The 20,423-nt window shown below is 34.3% G+C and overlaps 1 protein-coding gene across 2 annotated transcripts in view; it reads left to right on the top strand.

The window, feature by feature from the left end:
• The window catches only part of LOC111085926, a 32,744-nt gene that overhangs the window by 2,652 nt on the left and 9,669 nt on the right, over positions 1 to 20,423 (top strand). For both annotated transcript variants that reach the window (XM_022386794.1, XM_022386793.1), the window contains exons 2-4: positions 5,798 to 5,958; positions 9,343 to 9,409; positions 17,902 to 19,318. In XM_022386794.1, coding sequence (XP_022242502.1) covers positions 18,195 to 19,318 — 1,124 coding nt within the window. In that variant the 5' untranslated portion in view covers positions 5,798 to 5,958; positions 9,343 to 9,409; positions 17,902 to 18,194. The remainder of the gene's footprint in view (positions 1 to 5,797; positions 5,959 to 9,342; positions 9,410 to 17,901; positions 19,319 to 20,423) is intronic.

Below are 20,423 nucleotides of genomic sequence, written 5' to 3'. Positions count from 1 at the left end.
CTGATAATGGGTAATATAATAAAACACGAAAAAGTTTGGTAACTGTAATATCACTGATAATGGGTAAGAAAATAAAACACGAAAAAGTTTGGTAACTGTAATATCACTGATAATGGGTAATATAATAAAACACGAAAAAGTTTGGTAACTGTAATATCACTGATAATGGGTAAGAAAATAAAACACGAAAAAGTTTGGTAACTGTAATATCACTGATAATGGGTAATATAATAAAACACGAAAAAGTTTGGTAACTTTGTAATATCACTGATAATGGGTAATATAATATAACACCAAAAAGTTTGGTAACAACACTGATAATGGGCAAGATAATTAAACAAAATTAATTGAAAATAATTGTTTGTTTGATTTGTTCTGTTTTCGTAAAGCTATTCGAAGGCTATGCGCAAACTGTCCCTAATTTAGAAGTGATAGACTATAGTAGGGGTTCCCAACAGGGGGCGCAAAATGAGGATCCAGAGGGTGCGCGGAAGAGGCCTATACAAGGTCCGTTTCCCCCAAATGTCGCCAAGAGGAAATGTCTAATGCACACTTTTTAGGGGAGGGTGCAAGGGACACAAAAGGTTGGGAACCACTGGAATAGAGAGAAAGCAGCTACTCAACACCACTCACCCCCAACTTCTGGGCTACTCTAATCGCATAGTGGGATTAACCGTCACGTTATAATACTCCCACGGCTGAAATGGCAAATATGTTCGGTGATAGGATTCGAACCTGCAACCCGAAGATTACGAGCAGAACGCTATAACCAATAGCTCATTGAGACAACAGACCCTATGAATTTTCTCGTCTAAAAAAGGGGTGTTCAAAACATTATTGAAATGAAAATTTTATATTTTTTGGTCTACACAATGGGCGAAATGGCCAAGTCAGACATCTGTATGATTCAGGCATAAACCATCCCTAATTTTGAACTAAGGACCAGAGGGAAGTCCGGTTCCCTGAAACGGTTACTTTTACCTGAATAGCGGGATTCATTTTTATTCTTACAACGCATCCACATCTAAAAGTGTGAAACACGTTTATAACTATCACATCACAGATTCCTCCCCCCTTCCATCTCCGTCAGATACGTTAACCACTAGGGCTAAGATCGAGACGATAATTAACACAAAACATATTTACAATAGTTATAAATATAAACGTTTGTTTTATTGTGTATTCCCGTTATATTTCTACGTACTATAAACTGATATATTAGTGAATGTTTTACATGTTACTTATGCCAATAATCACATATTTTGGGTAATGTTTACTGTATATTTCGTCTTTTCCGATCGTTTTCTTCACTGCGTGTCACAGCTTATTGCCGAATCGTTCGTGACTGTCACGCATACACAAATGGCCGAATTACAGTATAAATATTTAGAGCTTTTTACACACTTTTATCTCAACATACAAATACAAAGCATTTCGCAAAAATATTGAGGTTATTGAGTTTGAAACATAGAAAGCTTTTTAGAAGGTAAAATGTTAAAAACATATATAGTTAGTTAGTCGAAACGTACAGTTTTTTTTATAGTGAAAACTAACAACTGTTTTTGAGGTTGCGTGTTTGTCTTTTCCGATATTTAACAGGCAATGCTTTGAATTAGAATATATTTTTAAAGCGTGTGAAAAAATTATAACGAAGCTCTAACAAAACTTGAAACCATCTTTTGTGCTGTACACTAAAATAGATTCCGCTGTAGAAATGTATGTGTTGGATTGTCGATACTGTACTGTGTAGTCAATATTTCTGCTATGAGAAGAAAAGAAAAAACCGTAGCTCTTAAGATTAGTAAAATAGCACAAATTATGAGATTTTAAATGCCATTAGTGACGTTTTCATATTTTTCTTCTTTGTTTGTTTGTTTCTTTCTTGGATTCCGTGCAAAGCTACACGAGGTCTATATGTGCGATTGTCGTACCCAATTTTAAAATTACTAACTGAGAGTACTCGTTCAACGCAGAGGGAACACATAGGGCTCACAGGTGTAACATATGAGAGTCAGATCCAAACATCGACCCCCTATGCCACCTATCCTAAGGATACATGCTAGGTTTGGTTGCAATCGGTCCAGCAATTTGCCAGTTATAAGCGGACATACACACAAAGATTTTTGTCAACTAATGGTTTACGCAGACTAGACGGGAGGTAGGTAGTCAACACCACCCACCGCAAACTTTTGGACTGCTCATGTCAAATCCAAAAGTGAAAATTGACTGTCACTCTTATAACGCAACCGTTTTTTTTGGGGGGGGGGCGAGCGGAACTTCAGCTCCTCAGTCTGGCACGGTAAATGCTGGACCGATTTCAGCCCTTTCATATTTTCACGGGGAAAAGCTACAGAAAGCAAACAAAACTTCATAGGAAGTCATTGATTTTATGACTAATTTCTGTTAAAAAGGATAGTTATGTTCGAAAGTTTTGAAAAATATATAAATATGAAATGGCATAGGTAATCATGCATTTCATGTTTTCCTTGTTTTTTTAGGCCGGAGTGTCAGTGTGGTTAACTTTGATTTATATGGTGTATTTTGGTTACTGCCTTTCCATCATGCACGGAATTGTAAACTACCGTCTGTTATTAACTTTTATTAACACTTCTTAAGGACAAACGATATGTATAAATATCACTTTTGATGCGCACATCGTGTTACACATAACACTTATTTAACATTAAGCACCTCAAAGCAACACATATTCCAGATGCTATGATCTTTGACCTATGACCTATAAAATGCATAAAGTTCAATAAGCGCCATCCCGTTTATCCAATAAATAACAGCTTCACGGTATTCGGAAATCTCGTCTTTTGGGGCATGATAAGGTTGGACTGAATACACATTATTTTACTGAGTTAAAACTGAGATGTGAGCTATTAACACTAAGCTTCATGTTACGTGAATGCATTGTATGTTTCAGCTGAGTTTCATGTGTCGGTCTTTCGGTTTCTAAACTATATATATATATATTAAAATCGACCGTGACATTAATTTTTTGACAACATTTAAAAATCATTGTATTTAACTCATTGCTATTAAAATTTCGAAATGTGTTATGAAACTTTGAATGATTTAATAGCTCAAAATTAGTATCTAAGTTTCCTAATAACTAAGTATAATTAGTAAAAGTATTATTTAGTTGTTAGAGTGAAGCAAAACCGAATATACTTTCCAACTTTTATAATCTATCATTATTCCTATATCTGTGCAACTGTTTTTGTTGTGTTAAGAGATTTACTCGAAAGTTAAGGTTTTTCTTTGATGTAATAATATTTCATCAGTTATAATGTAGCCTTACTCTCGAAAAGTTTCTTCGGTGGAAGGATTTACAATTAAATTAGATAACTTTTGTATGATGTGCATTACAAATATATATATTTCACTCTACAAACAATCTATTGTTTATTAATTCTGAAATAACCTACTCAAATAGAGCGTTTTTCTTTCTTCAATATCATTTTTTTTTCTAAGAAATGTACTCCCCATTGTTCTTGTCTGTTGGTTCACTAGCAATTTTTACACAAGTTCATATAATCACGTTGATTACTTGATGATTAAGTTGTAACCTTCGTGGTCTTTAACTACGTTTACTTGATGGTATTTAACTATGTTTACTTGATGGTCTTTAACTACGTTTACTTGATGGTATTTAACTATGTTTACTTGATGGTCTTTAACTACATTTACTTGATGGTATTTGACTATGTTTACTTGATGGTATTTAACTACGTTTACTTGATGGTCTTTAACTACGTTTACTTGATGCTCTTTAACTACATTTACTTGATAGTATTTAACTATGTTTACTTGATGGTATTTAACTACATTTACTTGATGGTATTTAACTATGTTTACTTGATGGTATTTAACTACGTTTACTTGATGGTATTTAACTATGCTTACTTGATGGTATTTAACTATGTTTACTTGATGGTCTTTAACTACATTTACTTGACTCCGTGTTTTTAAAATTCATGCATGAAACTGGTGGTATTTCTGCAAGTAAAGCAAGTCTTTCCTGCTCTTTACTAATTTACTGAAATTTTCTTATGAAATAATTGTATGCTAGTGAGAGTAGGTAGCGTTTTACAATATTACGATGCTTCATGTCCTGTGCTTCAATTGGAACCATTTTCCCCCATTTTGGATCATGTTGATCCTGATGGCTATGGTTATACACAATTTCTCAACACCACAATTTCCACCATGAAAACCCTTTTACAGAACCTTTATTAAACGTGGATGTCCGTTCCTAGAGTTAAATGGACTGATAATATAGAAGTCCATTGGAGATACATCAGAAGATATCTTGTGTGTATGCGTTCGAATGAAATAACCGTGATTCCAGTTTTTCGGCCTTTTTTTTTGCATGAAAACGAACATTAGTTTTGTGATGTGGCTAGAAGCTTGTAAATTATTAACTTATGGGCTTTCGTTGACTTCATCGCAATTGCATTTTGGGTCAGGGGGTCCTTTTTCGTAACCATGACATTCACTTTGTGAATGATGGCGTTGGTCCAGATTGACTTGTTGATGTGTTTTCGAAGCCTTTTGTTTTTACTAAACACTCTGCCATGCGAATTTTCCTGTTTTTTAGAGAACATTAAAGGATTCCTTTTTCAAAGTGATATATCAGTTAGCTCTACATCTTTTTTCAAAGCGCTATATCAGTTAGCTCTACACCTTTTTCAATGTGCTATATCAGTTAGCTCTACATCTTTTTTAAAGTGATATATCAGTTAGCTCTACACCTTTTTCAAAGCGCTATATCAGTTAGCTCTGCCCTCCAGTGGCACAGCGGTATGTCTGCGGACTTACAACGCTAGAATCCGGGTTTCGATACCCGTGGTGGGCAGAGCACAGATAGCCCATTGTGTAGCTTTGTGCATAATTAAAAACAAACAAACAATCAGTTAGCTCTACATCTTTTGATAATCTCGCTATACAGATATTATTTTCCGTAATGATCCAACCGTAAGTTCAACCATGGCAAAATTGCGCTGTTAAATAGTTGGGAATTAGTAGTGAACCAGATGTAGAGGTGTTGGATGTGTCGTACATGGTATCAAGGCTCGCATCTGCAGAGACACGCAACTACGTATGCTAATCGTTTTTATTAAAATACATTTAATTCTCTGAAGCCTTTGTGGTGTGACATATGTATAAGCAGGATTAAGCTTCTGCTGTTAATCTACAGCATTTTAATACTTTTAGACTAACTATATTAATGCAGAAGCTATTCAGATCAATCATCACGCAGGTTTCCTTCTAATTATTTGTCTTTATTTTATAGGAAGAAGATAAACATGATATTTTCCAATTTTACAATCTTTTTTTTTCTACCTTTCACTACAGCATTTCTTTGATTTGTATTTACTCTATTCCTCAGCTGTTAAATTTACAGAAAATAGTACAATACTAAGTAATACAATACTGCACCTTTCCTACACACACAAAGAAAATACCTAATAAAACTTTGTATCTTCTGAATTTAAACCTGAATACAATATTATAAAAAAACAGTGGTAAGTCCGGACATATAACGCTAAAATCTGGCTATTGATTCCCTTGCTGGACATAGCAGATAGCCCAAAGTGTCTTTGCTCTAATAACAACCAAACAAATAAAATATATGAGCATGTATACATTTATGGTATGAAGTATAACCTTCAAAAGATGACAAAGAATCCTCTAAATCTGAAGTAACTGATTATTCTGCTGGAATTATTAACTTGTTTCCTCAACGACAATGGCCGAAAGGCTTACTTATTCTATTTTTCGTTTCTAGGTCAACGATCTTAAAGAGTTAGAGTTTCCTGCTGTGACAGTCTGTAGTCTCCACATTCTTAACACATCTCTTATTACAGAAGAAGATGCCGACGACGTACCGGAAGGCTTAGGCGGTCTTCTTAAGATGAAGAGCACGAAAAACACTTCCGATCAAGATGTGTAGGTTGTCTTTCACTTGTAATGGTGTGGAAGAAAAGGTTATTTATCGCATTTCGAGTTGAACGCCAAACTTTGGTTATCCACATTCAGTTGTATTACGTATTTCACAGTACCTCGTTCAATTGTATTACGTATTTCACATTTCTTAACTTTTCAAACATATTTCCAACAAATGTTGAGAACAGTTATGAAGCTCATCATATACTTTGAAGTATTCAAAACTTACATTTATGAGAATTTAATAATTTTTATCATTTTGATCTTGAAACACAAACTGTTCAGTAGAATTAGTAAAACGCTTGACGTGCGTTAAACTCGTCAAATTAACGGTAACTATTGAAATATCGTTTTGGTGTTCAAGGCTCATTTATCGACAATATTATAAATCTTGCGATAAATAAAGTGCTTCCAAGATAACATTTCAAGTTACATCACAAGTTCAGCCGATTTCAAAGGTAACTGTTTCTGAAAAATGGTATCTGCATTGATTCACGATTCAGTAAATGTAACTTTTTTTTCTAGGCTAGTCACTTAGATATTATATTATATAATGTGGCATTATATAAATGAATATATGAAAAAGTTTTCATAGGGGAGTTTTAAAGTCTCAAGAAATGCAGTGACTAAAACAAACAGAGCCAGATTCTGGTTGTAAGGCACTTTTCAAAATCTCAAACTACTCGACCATCACAACATTTCGGTTATTTGTAATATACTCTGATAGTAAGGCACTTTTCAAAATCTCAAACACTCGACCATCACAACATTTCGGTTATTTGTAATATACTCTGATAGTAAGGCACTTTTCAAAATCTCAAACACTCGACCATCACAACATTTCGGTTATTTGTAATATACTCTGATAGTAAGGCACTTTTCAAAATCTCAAACACTCGACCATCACAACATTTCGGTTATTTGTAATATACTCTGATAGTAAGGCACTTTTCACAGTCTCGCACTACTCGACAATCCCAAAACTTTTGTTGTTTGTTGTTTGGTTGAGGTTAAGCAAAAAGCTACACAACAGGCTATCTGTGCTCTGCCCACCACGTGTATCGAAACCCGGATTCTACCGTTGTAAGTCCGCAGACATACCGATGTGCCACTGGGGGGCTTGGTTGTATATAATAGATGCTGGTAGTAAGGCACATTTTAAACTATTCGACCATCACAAAACTTTGATTGTTTATAATAGATGCTAGTAGAAAGGCGCTTTTCAGAATCTCAAACTACCCGACCATCACAAAACTTTGATTGTTTATAATAGATGCTAGTAGAAAGGCGCATTTTCAGAATCTCAAACTACGACCATCACAAAACTTTGATTGTTTATAATAGATGCTGGTAGTAAGGCACATTTTAAACTATTCGACCATCACAAAACTTTGATTGTTTATAATAGATGCTGGTAGTAAGGCACATTTTAAACTATTCGACCATCACAAAACTTTGATTGTTTATAATAGATGCTAGTAGAAAGGCGCTTTTCAGAATCCCAAACTACCCGACCATCACAAAACGTTGGTTACCCATAACAGCTATAGCTTACGTTTTCAGAAAGATAAGTAAGTCAATAAATAATGATAAGGAAGCTGTAATTATCCTGGCTTTTCAAAGTACTGGAATAATGAACCATTTAATTAAATTACTTCTGTACATTCGTTTTCAGCATTCAATTACATATGCATGTAAAATAAGCAGTAATATTTTTTACTCAAATACATTCTTTAAACTCGTCTTTCAACAAAACTCTGTAGGTCTATTGAAGAAATGACTTATTTAATTAAATACAATTTTGTTACAATTTTAAAGTCATATTACTATAATTACCCCAATATAAAATGAACTCAACACTATTATTCAACCATTATTTGAAAATATGTTCAGATTGTTCATGTTATAATTTATGACTTAGTTATTCCAAACATAAGAATATGTTTATAAGTCGTATATTTATATGTTGTCTTGAATATTACTACGTTCTTGCTGAAAATCAATTAACCTCGGCAAGACTATTTCAATACAATATTTTTATTTGTTGATTCTTACGGGGTTTGCAAGAAAAAAGTTGGATTAGATACAATTTTATATATATGTGTTGTGAACCGTGGTGTCTGTCCCAGCATTCGTCTGTCTCCAGTTGATGGTGGTCGCTTCCCGCGCTGCGTTTGAAAAGATACGCACGCAGGCAAAGCTCAACATTCACATTTGAAAATGACGGGATAACAGGCATGCATGAATAATGTTGATGAGAGGGAGGAAGAGGTATACGCTGAACCTGATCTTCCCTGGTACAAAACATGGACCGAATCCCGATGAAGAAGATCATGTAACAGGTCTTACGCACAGACCACACGAACACACACTCAAACTTAAGACACATACAAACAAAAGAAACGTTACAATATATCATAATGAAACTATAAATGCAATAACCGAAGCAGCATAAAATATATTTTATGAATTCTTAGCACAATACAGAAACCCCCAAAATCAAGAGGACTGCATCGCACTCAGTATTAAAATAGCTATCGAACACCTTACACCCCTACAACCACAGATCATACGATTACTCGTTCCACAAACATCACAGAACACAACCACACAGCTAACATAACTACATAAAACAAATACATAATCAGACAAAATAAACGGACATGGCCCTGAAAAGGAAAGTAGCAATAGTAATAAATAGACATCCAAATCAGCTTACCAAACCACAAATAAATAGCACACCAAATAACAAGAGTTCAGGAGGAAGAAAAAGGTCTAGTTTGTACCTGACCCTTCCTGGTCTCCAAGACCTAAATCCCGATGATCGAACCCGAATAATGTTGATGCCAAATCTTATTTCACAAGAAAGATATTCTATACTAAATTGTTAGGAATTAATCCCACTATTATTCACATTTTAAAATGTGACGTAATTTAAACAATAAAAAATGTAGATTTACCCTATGTTATTGTTAAGTGGCTCCTAGCGTGACAGAAATGTTAAACAATTATTTTTTGCTATGGGTGGTATAAGTAACTCTGAGTGAAACCATGAGTGCAACACAAAATAATTTAAATTGGTAGATTAACTTAAACATCCCCGTCACTGGGGTCCCCAGTGGCACAGCGGTATGTCTGCGGACTTATAACGCTAGTATCCGTGTTTCGATACTCGCGGTGGTCAGAGCACAGATAGTCTATTGTGTAGCTTTGTGCTTAATTACAAACCGTCACTGGGGACGGGTACTTTTGCTTGTAGTAAATATAAAAAAGAATAGACTATATGATTTTAAACTTATAAACAGCTAAATGACTTACATTTAGTGAAATATCGTTGAGTAAAAGTTTATGAATACTTTAAGAAGTGTTCAATGCGTAATGTTTCAGATTACGAAAACGTAAAAAGCGAAGCCTGGATACACTGAAAATTTCCACGCCTCTACCAGCTTTAGAGGTAAGTTTCATGTTCATTATTTTTAGCACATAAAATTCATGATTTTGACTACTTGTTCACGGTGTCTTGTAGCACCAGCATTCGAAAATTTCTCAGTAACGATGACAGTCAAAAGTTAACTTAAGATATACTACAAAATTCTTCATTCAACTATAAAATATATCTTTATTCCATATCAAAAATTATTCTAATTTTATCAAATACGCTGGGATTTTGATACAGATTCAATAACACTCTTTATAATTATAGGTAAAAAGATGGAATGGCAAAGAATTTATTAGAATCAATATCTTGTGACATAGAATAAAATTTCTGTCTTTAATACTTCAAAACAGAAGGATAGTATTAATTATCATTTGTTTAATATATATTTGTGTAAACGTAAAAATTGATCATCAAGGTTCAAAAGAAGCAAAAAACAGCAACAACAAGAAAAAAACAAGGGAGCGGTATTAGATATTTCTATGTGCAAATATATTTGTGTTGTTTTGAAAATCAATTATTTAAATGAATTTTTTGAAACGATTTTATCAATATTTCTAGCATCCTTCTTTTTTATTTTCTTTTTTCACTCACGAACTTTCGTAATTTCAGAGTTTTTACAACCGATATTAGTTTTAATATAAAAACACACATTATATTGATAATTATTGGGGCACATAAATGTGTTTTTGGCATTTATCTATTAAATCCAGGTCGTTACATTCATATAAACAAAATAGACAAACTGAATTGTAGTTGAAGATAAACAATTTCTCAAAACTATATTGTGTCAAACTTCATAAAATAAGGCCTTTTTTTTCTCCTTTTCGCGCATGTTAAATTCAAAACAACAAATCAGAAGACTGTTTCTTGAGCTGCAACCAAAGAAGAAACGTTTTACCTTGTGATGTGCTAATCTTGTTTATGGTTTTCATACCTCCTTCAATATTCGTTATTAGTTTTGACCTTTATTGTTCAGCGATTAGGAGAATTTATTCTTTTATTTTATGGTTTACTTTTAGAGTATATCCAACATGCCATATTAGTATTCGACTTTTTATTGGCCAAAGTAGAGGTAATTGTATCTTCTCTATTGGTTTTCTAGTATGAACGATTTTTTTTATTACTTAGAGCATGAGAAATTTTATACTTTCTCTTACTTTAAATGTATATAATTTTGACATGGTCACCAGCACTTAATATTGTGTTTTTGTTCATACTGATCGTAAATTGAAAAAATCTTGCCTTTTATATTGTTTTCATTTCTTTAATAATAAATTAATTTTATAACTTCTTCAAGGTTTTTATCTATTTGAGTTGAGGTTAGTAATGAAAATAAAAATTTAAAGTTAAGTGATAAAAAAAATCGTAGTTGACATATTAAATGCTAATTTTTACTAAGATTACAAATACTTCGTCAACGACCATATATGAATCTTTTTTCAAAAACAAAAACAAAAAACGTACTGGTATAAAATAATATATGCCTTCGATGTCTAAATTGTAAGTTTCAAGGCCTATAACGCTAAAATTCAGAGTTTGATCCCTTATTTGTGCTGAAACATACAAAATAACATGGGGACATTTTCTCCTTTTACTAAAACGAATGCTTATTTAGTCGATCATATGACGACACTAGTTTATAACGCAATCAAAGAAATCGTGGTTAATTTCATAAATGGGCTATCTGTGCTATGCCCACCTCGGGTATCGAAACTCGGTTTCTAGCGTTGTAAGTCCGCAGACATACCGCTGTGCCACTGGGGGGCTCGACAACTGACAGGCGAAAGATTAAAAAGACTACTTAGCAATAAACAAAAATACAGAATTCTATGGTTCCGTTTAGTGTTGAAACGATTTATTGGTCAATTTGTAGATAATATATCTAGATACGTCGTGTTTATTGCTTCTGTGGATAAAATAATTCTTATATTTTGTTTGTTTGTTCATAAGCACAAAACTAAACAATGGGCTATCGGTATGAGTATAGAAACCCGATTTTAGCGTTATAAACCTTCAGATTAACCATTGGAGGGCAGGGCTTTAATTTGTATAACTTTTATTAATATTATAAATGTTAAGTTAAAGCTAAGCAACTTTTCTATACATTTAGAATATAAATATGTGTTAGGACGAAAACAAATGATTATTAAATCAACAAGTTTAAACTGAGGCTTATAAAAAATTCTATAAAACTAGTTGGAATATCATATTAATGAAACTCTAAAGACTTTTACAGCATATTTTCCAAACCTAAGCTAATCTATTTATGTGTTACAAGCAGCATCTAATACCACAGGTTCATGACAAGTTGTTGTTGGAAGCTTGAAACTTCATGATAAAAGAACAGAAGTCCTTCAAAGCCACTGCCCTTCTCCTACAACAGAATTGCTAAGATCTCTGTCTACCTAGTTTCACAATATTAGTGTTATCACTCACCATCTAGAAAGCTAATCTTTATTAGGAGCTTTTCGGAGATATTTTTGAAAGATATTTCAGTCTCTCGGTTGGTGAGATGACGGCTGACAGAGAGGTAATGATTGTGTTTTTGCCCTGGTCACATAACAAGAGCTACGATGCGATTCGTCTGCAGGATCTCCTACACCGGTCGTTAATAGGGCGTCTATTCTATTAGCTTTATGCAAACTATGAGATGCACAGTGATAGGGCAAAATGGTCATGCAATGCTTCCATTTCTTGAAACATCCAGAAGTTAAATACCCTACCAATGAACGCACATTCTTTTGAGATTCCTTTAGGGTCGATGTAAGTGTTGTTTGTGGTCTGGTTAATGCTGCTTTGGTTACAGGGCTTCTTGGTCCAGTGCTAGAACCCATAATTCCTTTGAAAGAGTCGACCTGTTAACGATGAGAAGTGATAAGGCTGTAGTATACAAATACTATGTATGTTGCCTTTTCATATATTAGAAAATAAATATATCGCTATTCAGATGTATTTATGTAATTTTGTTTTCAAGATTACAGTATGGATGTGCCCATTTTCGACTATAACTAGTCTTATTGATAAAATTTTTGAAATAAGAGGAGAACATCTGTATCTTCTTTCGCGATGTTCATGTTCACTTTATAGAGCTGGATTGGAGTAATTTTGTTACAAATAGTGGTTGCGCGAGAAAATAGATTTGGTGGAGAATTCTAGTTTCTTTGGTTTCCTGATGAATGTGCCCGAATTACCTTGTGTTGCTGCTAATACATAGAAACTTGAAATATGTGGAAATAAGTTATTTTCCCAGCCATCACTCACTGTTGATTTGTTTGTAAATTGTTTAATAAAATAATTTTGTTTTCAAGTGAAATGTTTATATCGCATCTCAGTTTCTTTTGGTTGAGTTTCACATTGTAATTGAATTCTTAATAGTTAAACTTTTGGCTCTGTTTTACTTAATAATATGGTGTTAAAAGATTTTGAGGAGTTCCTCACTGAAACGTCTGCTGAGAGTGTTCCAAATAAAACTATGTTACAGCTTATGAATGTCAGGGTCATCTCATTTTTTGGTAAGAGTGCTGTCACGTCATAGAAATTACCATAGAAAAGGAAGCCAAGAATGGTAGTTGTAGATACTGATACTCCTTCAAAGTGTGCGTCAGTGATAGCAATGTCTCATTCAACTCTAAACACCTATAGTTTGTGTGCCATAAGTACCATGAAGTAATGAAGTTCAGCTGAAATGCCATTGTAGTTGTAAAGGCTTCAGAGATGGCACCTCATAAGAGCAGGTATATTATTTGATTCAATAGTGGTCTGCATGGACATTGAAAAAGAAATTGTTTATATACTCCAACAAAAAAGGCGGGTTTCTTCTCAACCAACCGTTAGGAAACAGCAGGTGGCCAATGAAAAGATATGACTGCTGTTGCTCTAGCTAGTTAAATCTAGTGGGATCTTGGTTAGATCTGGCCACCAACTTGGGCAGGTACGACGGTTTTCTTGTAGGGTGGCTAGCTGAAATTATTCTAGCCTTGACATAAATCAAATATATACATTGTATCCGTTTTGTATACACTGTTGCTGTCAGACCTTTATTGATCTTTCAGTTTACCAGCCTGAGCATTAGATAGCGTGCTATTGTTTCCAGAATTGTGCTGGTATTAGGGGGGGGGGTGATAAAAATATGCACTTTACCATATTATCTTCAGTGTTTTAGATTAGTTGAACGTGTTATAAAGACTGCCAAATTTTGCCCAATTTATAAATGTGGGATAAACGTTCACCAGGCACTATGATTCTTATTTGATAAACTTACTGAGGTGCAGACATGAACAACAGCTCCCATATAAAAGCTGGGCCAGGAATTGGGTGTTGAAATTAGTTTTGATTGGAGAACGTGAAAGCACTGCGTCATATTATCTCAACCGACCTGATGGCAAGGAAGATTTCTGAAGTACCTCCTAGTTTCTCAGTTGCAGCACTGGCATTGACCTTCAATCCATGTAGCTGGGACTGAACCTAGTCAGTTATTCTTCTGTTTTTGAGACTGCAGGTTACAATCATGCAAGGCTGAAAAACCTGACAGCCAAGGGTGTATAACATGTCTTACATGCTTTGTGTTTTCGCTTAATGTTGTAAATAATATTTTATTTTTCTTTGAACTGAAATATTTATAACTGGTTTTTTCACAGAATGAGATGAATATAGCTGCTTAACCTACAGCACACCCAACTCGACACGTAATTAGGTACCGCGGGCGACTGTCCTAAGGGTTTTTTTTTAAAGGTGTGGATCCCCCTTGGGGTAGCTATAGAAGTAATTGAGGCTAATGAAGGAGCTTTATCGTTACATTGGGGTCTATGCGAATCATAAAGAGGCCTTTGAATCTCGCAGAAGAGAGTAGGGTTTTAGGTTGGTTGATATAATTACCTAAGTTTCCTTTGTCTATATTAAATGTATGGAAACAAATATTCACTATGATCAAGTGTACAACAAGAATTTTGTGTTAGCCTCTTATGTGCATAAACATTGACCTCTTTTTTTTTGTTACTAACATTTAATACAGTTCGATAGATGTCGCATGTAACTGTGAACACAGAAATGCATTAGCCTGGATCGTGTACAGTACTTTTCAATTAAGTAACCCAGAAATGTACAATAGGTCAGTAGGTTTAGTGCTGTCTTTCTTTATCAATCTTTAGTGATTAAATAGAAAACTGTTTCAATTAAAAAAAACTAGATCATTTTATTTAATTTCAAAAAGTAGGAGAGCCTACTACATAGGAAAATAACAAGAATAACACTAAAAAAACTAAAACAAACGCATTCAATGCACTGAATACTTTATGCCTTAAAAAAGACTTGAAATTAATATGTTTTATGATTTGAAAGGGTTGTTTTTGCACAAGTATTTTCGTGAAAAATAGTTTAAAAAGGCAAACCTTTTTATGTGAAAATCTGGTTTACTGTTTGAAAAATGTAAAAGTAATATCCTGTCAAGCAACCAATCTTTCTGGTACTAAGTATCTGTAGACAACCATGAACAAGAATAGATAACTGCATCGTTTTTTTTCTTTTTGTTTTCGAAAACAAAAAGAAAAAACTGCTAATATTTGTCTTGTGAAGTTCACGAAATAATAACTTTTTAGTGAAATATAATTAATATTTGTTCTGTCCGCCAGGTTATCTCTATAATTTTGATTTTCTCTTCTTTAATATGTAGCTTCAACTTTAAACAAGAAATAAAAAGATATACGTCATTATTTTTTACTGGAAAGCTTAATCCAATGTAATGAATATTTATTGATTTGCGTATAACTTTTGCGCATCTGTGTACGTTATTTGCCACTGTGCGACTGAATGATACTGAGACTAATCAGGTTGCAAAAACTGAATTAAACGTTAAACTGGTTCACGGATGATGTGTCGGTCCACTTCTGGTTGTAAATAGGAAAAGTAATGTTGACCAGCTGCCTACCAGATATCCCTTGAATATAGCTTTGCGCAAGAATTCCGTAATAAACAAACAATACAGCAAAACTACAAGTCAGGAATGAGGGGGAACGGTCTGATACAAAAGGTTAAGTGATATTTCTAAAATTGAACGAACAGAAAAATTTGAGACCATCTAGCAAGCATCATAAAAAGTGTTATATAATAAACACGTATTGTGCTGAATATCTTCCGTGATTAAGCACTTATACACCGAACCGAAATACCATTATAAACATTGTAGAGTGACGAAGATGGGTGAAAAATCATTGTAGCCTCAGCGTTATGTCATAATAAGCACTGTTCGATTACATAAAATCCTCACTCCTCATCCCCTCACACATAGAGAAGATACGTACACGAGTAGCACTAAGAATTCGGTATATCAATCTGAGCATGCTTTTCTTGTTAGAATTTTAAGAAAGTTTATTTAGGGTTGTTTTGCTAAAAATAATAGTTTTTCTGAATTTAGTTCGACTTTATGCTTGATTATTATGCACTGCCGATGATCAGAAAATGATGATTTAAAAGTTTATATATATATATATCAGAAAAAAATGTACGATAATTTCGCATATGAGAAGAAATGTCGACACCTGGGAAATCTATTCGTTTTTGTTATGATATATATACTTTGAAAGTAATGGGGGAACGTTTGAGTAGCGAACATGATTTTCCTAAGCTTTTGTTTGTTTGTTGGATTTCCTGAAAAGCTATCTGCTCTAGCCATCGCTAGCTTTAAGTGATAGACTAGAGGGAATGCAGATAGCCAATACCATTCATCGCCTACACTTTGGACTTCTCTTGTTAGACCGAAAAGTAGGATTTGACCGTCATTCTTTTAACGCACACACGGCCCCAACGTGCGGAGCGTAATGTTTTTGGCAGTGACAGGACGCGAAACACAGAAACTCAGCTCCACAGTCTAGCATGCTAAACATTGAGTTATTCTCAGTCCTTTTCCTAAGCTAAATTTGTGCCATAGTTTATTTTACTTTATATCCACTCAATAAATACTTATCAGGAACTGTTTTACTACGTGTTTCTCAAACATCATCAGCCAATCTTCTTATTTTATGCATCATCAAAGAGTTCTTAATCATTTTTATGCTATTCTAGGACGTTGTTCAGCTTTCATGTCCTCTTTGACCTTCCTAGAACTTAATAACCTTTCATGTCCTCTTTGACCTTCCTAGAACTTAATAACCTTTCATGTCCTCTTTGACCTTTCTAGAACTTGACCATCTTTCATGTCCTCTTTGACCTTCCTAGAACTTGACCATCTTTCATGTCCTCTTTGACCTTCCTAGAACTTGACCATCTTTCATGTCCTCTTTGACCTTCCTAGAACTTAATCATTTTTCATGTCCTCTTTGGCCTTCGTAGAACTTGACCATCTTTCATGTTCTCTTTGACCTTCTTAGAACTTAACCACCTTCCATGTCCTCTTTGGCCTTCCTAGAACTTGGCCACCTTTCATGTCCCTCTAGACATTGTTCAATAGTTCACATTTTTTACTCTTGTTCTTATCTGCTCCATTAAATAGTGCAACGTATAACGCCAAAGTAGACAAAGTTTGGTCCCTTTTTACATTAAAAAGTAATTGATTATTAATTTATTAAATTAAATATTAATTTATCGGAAATTAATAATTATACATTGTTTGTTATATCTGTCTAAAAGATTATTCTCACTGCTCTGGTCAGGTCTTTTAAATCTATCTTTTAAAGATTTATGCATTCTGTTTTGCAATTTTTTGCCTTTTCATGATATTAGTCAACTATTTATTCCTTTATTTTCGTCAGATTCATTTTTGAAAAGTTTTTTTTTTACTTTTTTTAACGCTATTTGATCTCTTAAGAAATATATTCAACTGTTCTGATATTTTATTGTCCTTTGGTGGTTCAGCAGATTTACAACGCTAAAAACCAGGGTCCGAATTTTCACGGTGGACAGAGTGTGGCTTAGCATTGAGAAAAATAACTGTTACTTACAGCCTTACATCAAACGATTAAATCTATTTTGTTGTGAGCTGACTCCAAATTATACACACTACTATCCATATTTTTACCTTAAATTATTCAAAGTGTTTTATTAAATCCATCACTTAGTTTAAAATTTAATATTTTATCTTTACATCAATGTATACAATCTTTACAAGTTATTTAGAAGGTTATGCTCTATTGTAATAATTCAACCAATCTTCTTCTCTTCAGAAGATTATCTAGTTTTATTCGATTTTTAAGTTATTTTCCGAGAGGTTGTTGAATTTTTTTATTATTACATTTTAGTTACTTAAAGAAAATTGATCGTTTTATTCTTTGATCAAACTATTAATCCTTTAATTATAATAAAGTACAAGAACAACGTTTCGACCTGCTTAGGTCTCAAACTGTCTTTGTTAACCTGAAGATGACCTAAGAAGGTCGAAACGTTCTTCTTATACTTTATTTTAATTAAAGTCTTTAATACTCATACCAGCCGTCTCTGCTATACATTTTTACTTCAAGTGAGTTTCTCGTCATCATGAAACTATTCATCCGCTCTTGATCTTTTTTACTTTCATTCAGGAAGTCGTTCAGGCAACTGTACAAACAAGTTTGAAGACCCAAGCCGAAAAGCTGGTTGATGACATTCTCCAAGTTACTACTGCTCTTCCTTCATTACTTCAGCAAACTTTGGTTAAAGAAGAAGTTACCAAGACTTTGGCAAATAAAGTAGTTAGTAGCATTACAGAAACGTTAAAGAAAGTAATCTTAAAGACCCTATACAAGGAACCACCTCGCTTCCACTATTACATCAAAAGACAAATACTTCTGAGGGATTAGTAGAGAACGTTGCTATTGGCTCTTTAAATACACAGATGATGACTAAGAAACTATTAGAACCTGTTACTGAGGCCATAGGGCTTGAACTGACCACTCACTTGAAACAAATATTGGAAAATACAGTAACAAAAAGCTTAATCAAAGATATACCTTTCACAACATCGAACATAGATTTATTGAAAGAGTCCATGCTAAACAAAACACTATCTCCAACCAATATGTTAGACATTGATGAACCAATGTCTTTCACAGAGGGACTTGTAGAGGAGAATTCAATTGTAAAAAACCAGTCATTAAATGTGTTTACTAAGGCGGCCGCCTTTACAAATGTTTTAGATGAAATAGAAAACAAAATCCAAATTACTGATCCTATAGTAAACGGCGTTACCAATAACGTCATTAGTTCAGCTGCCTTATTGGGAGACACAGTAAACAGTCTCCAACAAGCTACAAAAGACCTGACAGGTGATATCACAAGCTCTCTTCAGGAAGTAGTTGACAAAACAAGTCAAATAACTGATTCTATAGTAGATAAAGCTACAGATCAGGTGATTAATAGTTCAGATTCTTTACTTAAAAACACATTAAACAGTCTCCAACAAGCCACAAATGATCTGACAGGTGATATCACAAGCTCTCTTCAGGATCCCACAAAGCTTTTATCTGGAGATTCTCTCATTTCTAACGTTCTAGATGTACTAGATGCAAACTTAATCAGCAACATCATTCTCGACTTGACCACTCAGGTGGTGAATAATGTTGTCTCCCCACTTAACAAGAGTCTTGTTGGAGTTGTCAACCAAGTTACTGACCAAATCTTAAAAGATGTGATATCGCAGATAAGCAATCTTCCCGAAACACTGTCAACTCGTCTTTTGGAAGATGTTACTAAGTTAGATCTCACTGGCAATATCCTACAGATAAACGACATCCTTGGTAAGCTTCAAGACACTTTAGAAAATACCGTTCTTTCTAAAGTGCTGGATCTGACAGGGTTGAATCTAAAGAACTTAGTGTCTAGTGTCTTGGAACTTGTTCCTAATTTACTGAATACACTAGTCAATGACAGACTATCCCGAAATGATTTCAAAAAGTATGGAATTCGCGCACAGGATTTTATCAGAGGCTGTTTAATTGATCAAAAGGTGTGCTCCTACAGGTAGGTTTTAGCTCTAATAAAACTGTCATTGCTATAGAACCATTGAGTTAAGATCTATATTTATTAAATACACTACACAAAGCAATAAACTGAATTCATATTATTTCAGTAAAAATAAAGCAAAAATACTATAATGAAATAATGTTAATCACCCACTGTCAGCTCATACATATGCAAGTTATAAAAACTTGAAAACTATGAAAAGCTGGACCGAAGAGGACACGTGAAAGTGTCGAAACTTGTTTACATAAAAACTTCTTGTTCCAACAGTAGTGGATGTACATTTTATTTTATATCATTTTATATTACTGTACACGGTATTTTGTATTTACTTGCTACCTGATAATTGTTTATGTAACCTGAAATGCAAATTACTGGTCATTTAACGTAAACTCTAAATGAATATTTAGTAGAGGTAGCTTTATATCTTTACAGTTCGTGACACTTACTTCAATATAAAAAATGGTCACATGTGGCCCGGCATGGCCAGGTGGTTAGAGTGCTCGACTCGCAATCTGCGGGTCGCGGGTTCGAATCCCCGTCCAACCAAACATGCTCGCCCTTTCAGCCGTGGTAAAAGAGTAGCCCAAGAGTTGGCGGTGGGTGGTGATGACTAGCTGCCTTCCCTCTAGTCTTACACTGCTAAATTAGGGACGGCTAGCGCAGATAGCCCTCGTGTAGCTTTGCGCAAAATTTAAAAACAAACAAGAATGGTCACCATGAAGAATAAGGGTAGCAAATGCTGCATGTTTATAATCAGGGATTTTATAAGATCACGAGGTACGCTCAACCACTTTTCGAAAAGAGTTGTTTTTATAGTATTTTTAGTGTTCGGAATCACTTGATGGGGTGTCACCTGGTGGGACAGAGGTAAGTTTACTCACAACGTTAAACTCCGGGGCTCAATTTCCGCGGTGGATGCAGCAAATAGCCCAATTCGGCTTTGTACTAAAACAAACGGCTCGGCATGGCCAGGTGGTTACGGCACTCGACTCGCAATCTGAGGGTCGCGGGTTCGAATCCCTGTCACACCTTTCAGCCGTGGGGGCTTTATAACGTGACGGTCAATCCCACTATTCGTTGGTGAAAGAGTAGCCCAAGAGTT

Source organism: Limulus polyphemus, unplaced genomic scaffold, assembly GCF_000517525.1.
Source record: "Limulus polyphemus unplaced genomic scaffold, Limulus_polyphemus-2.1.2 Scaffold718, whole genome shotgun sequence".
Lineage (NCBI taxonomy): Eukaryota > Metazoa > Arthropoda > Merostomata > Xiphosura > Limulidae > Limulus > Limulus polyphemus.
Note: the sequence above shows the minus strand (reverse complement) of the source record. Positions and strands in the feature narration are given on the sequence as shown.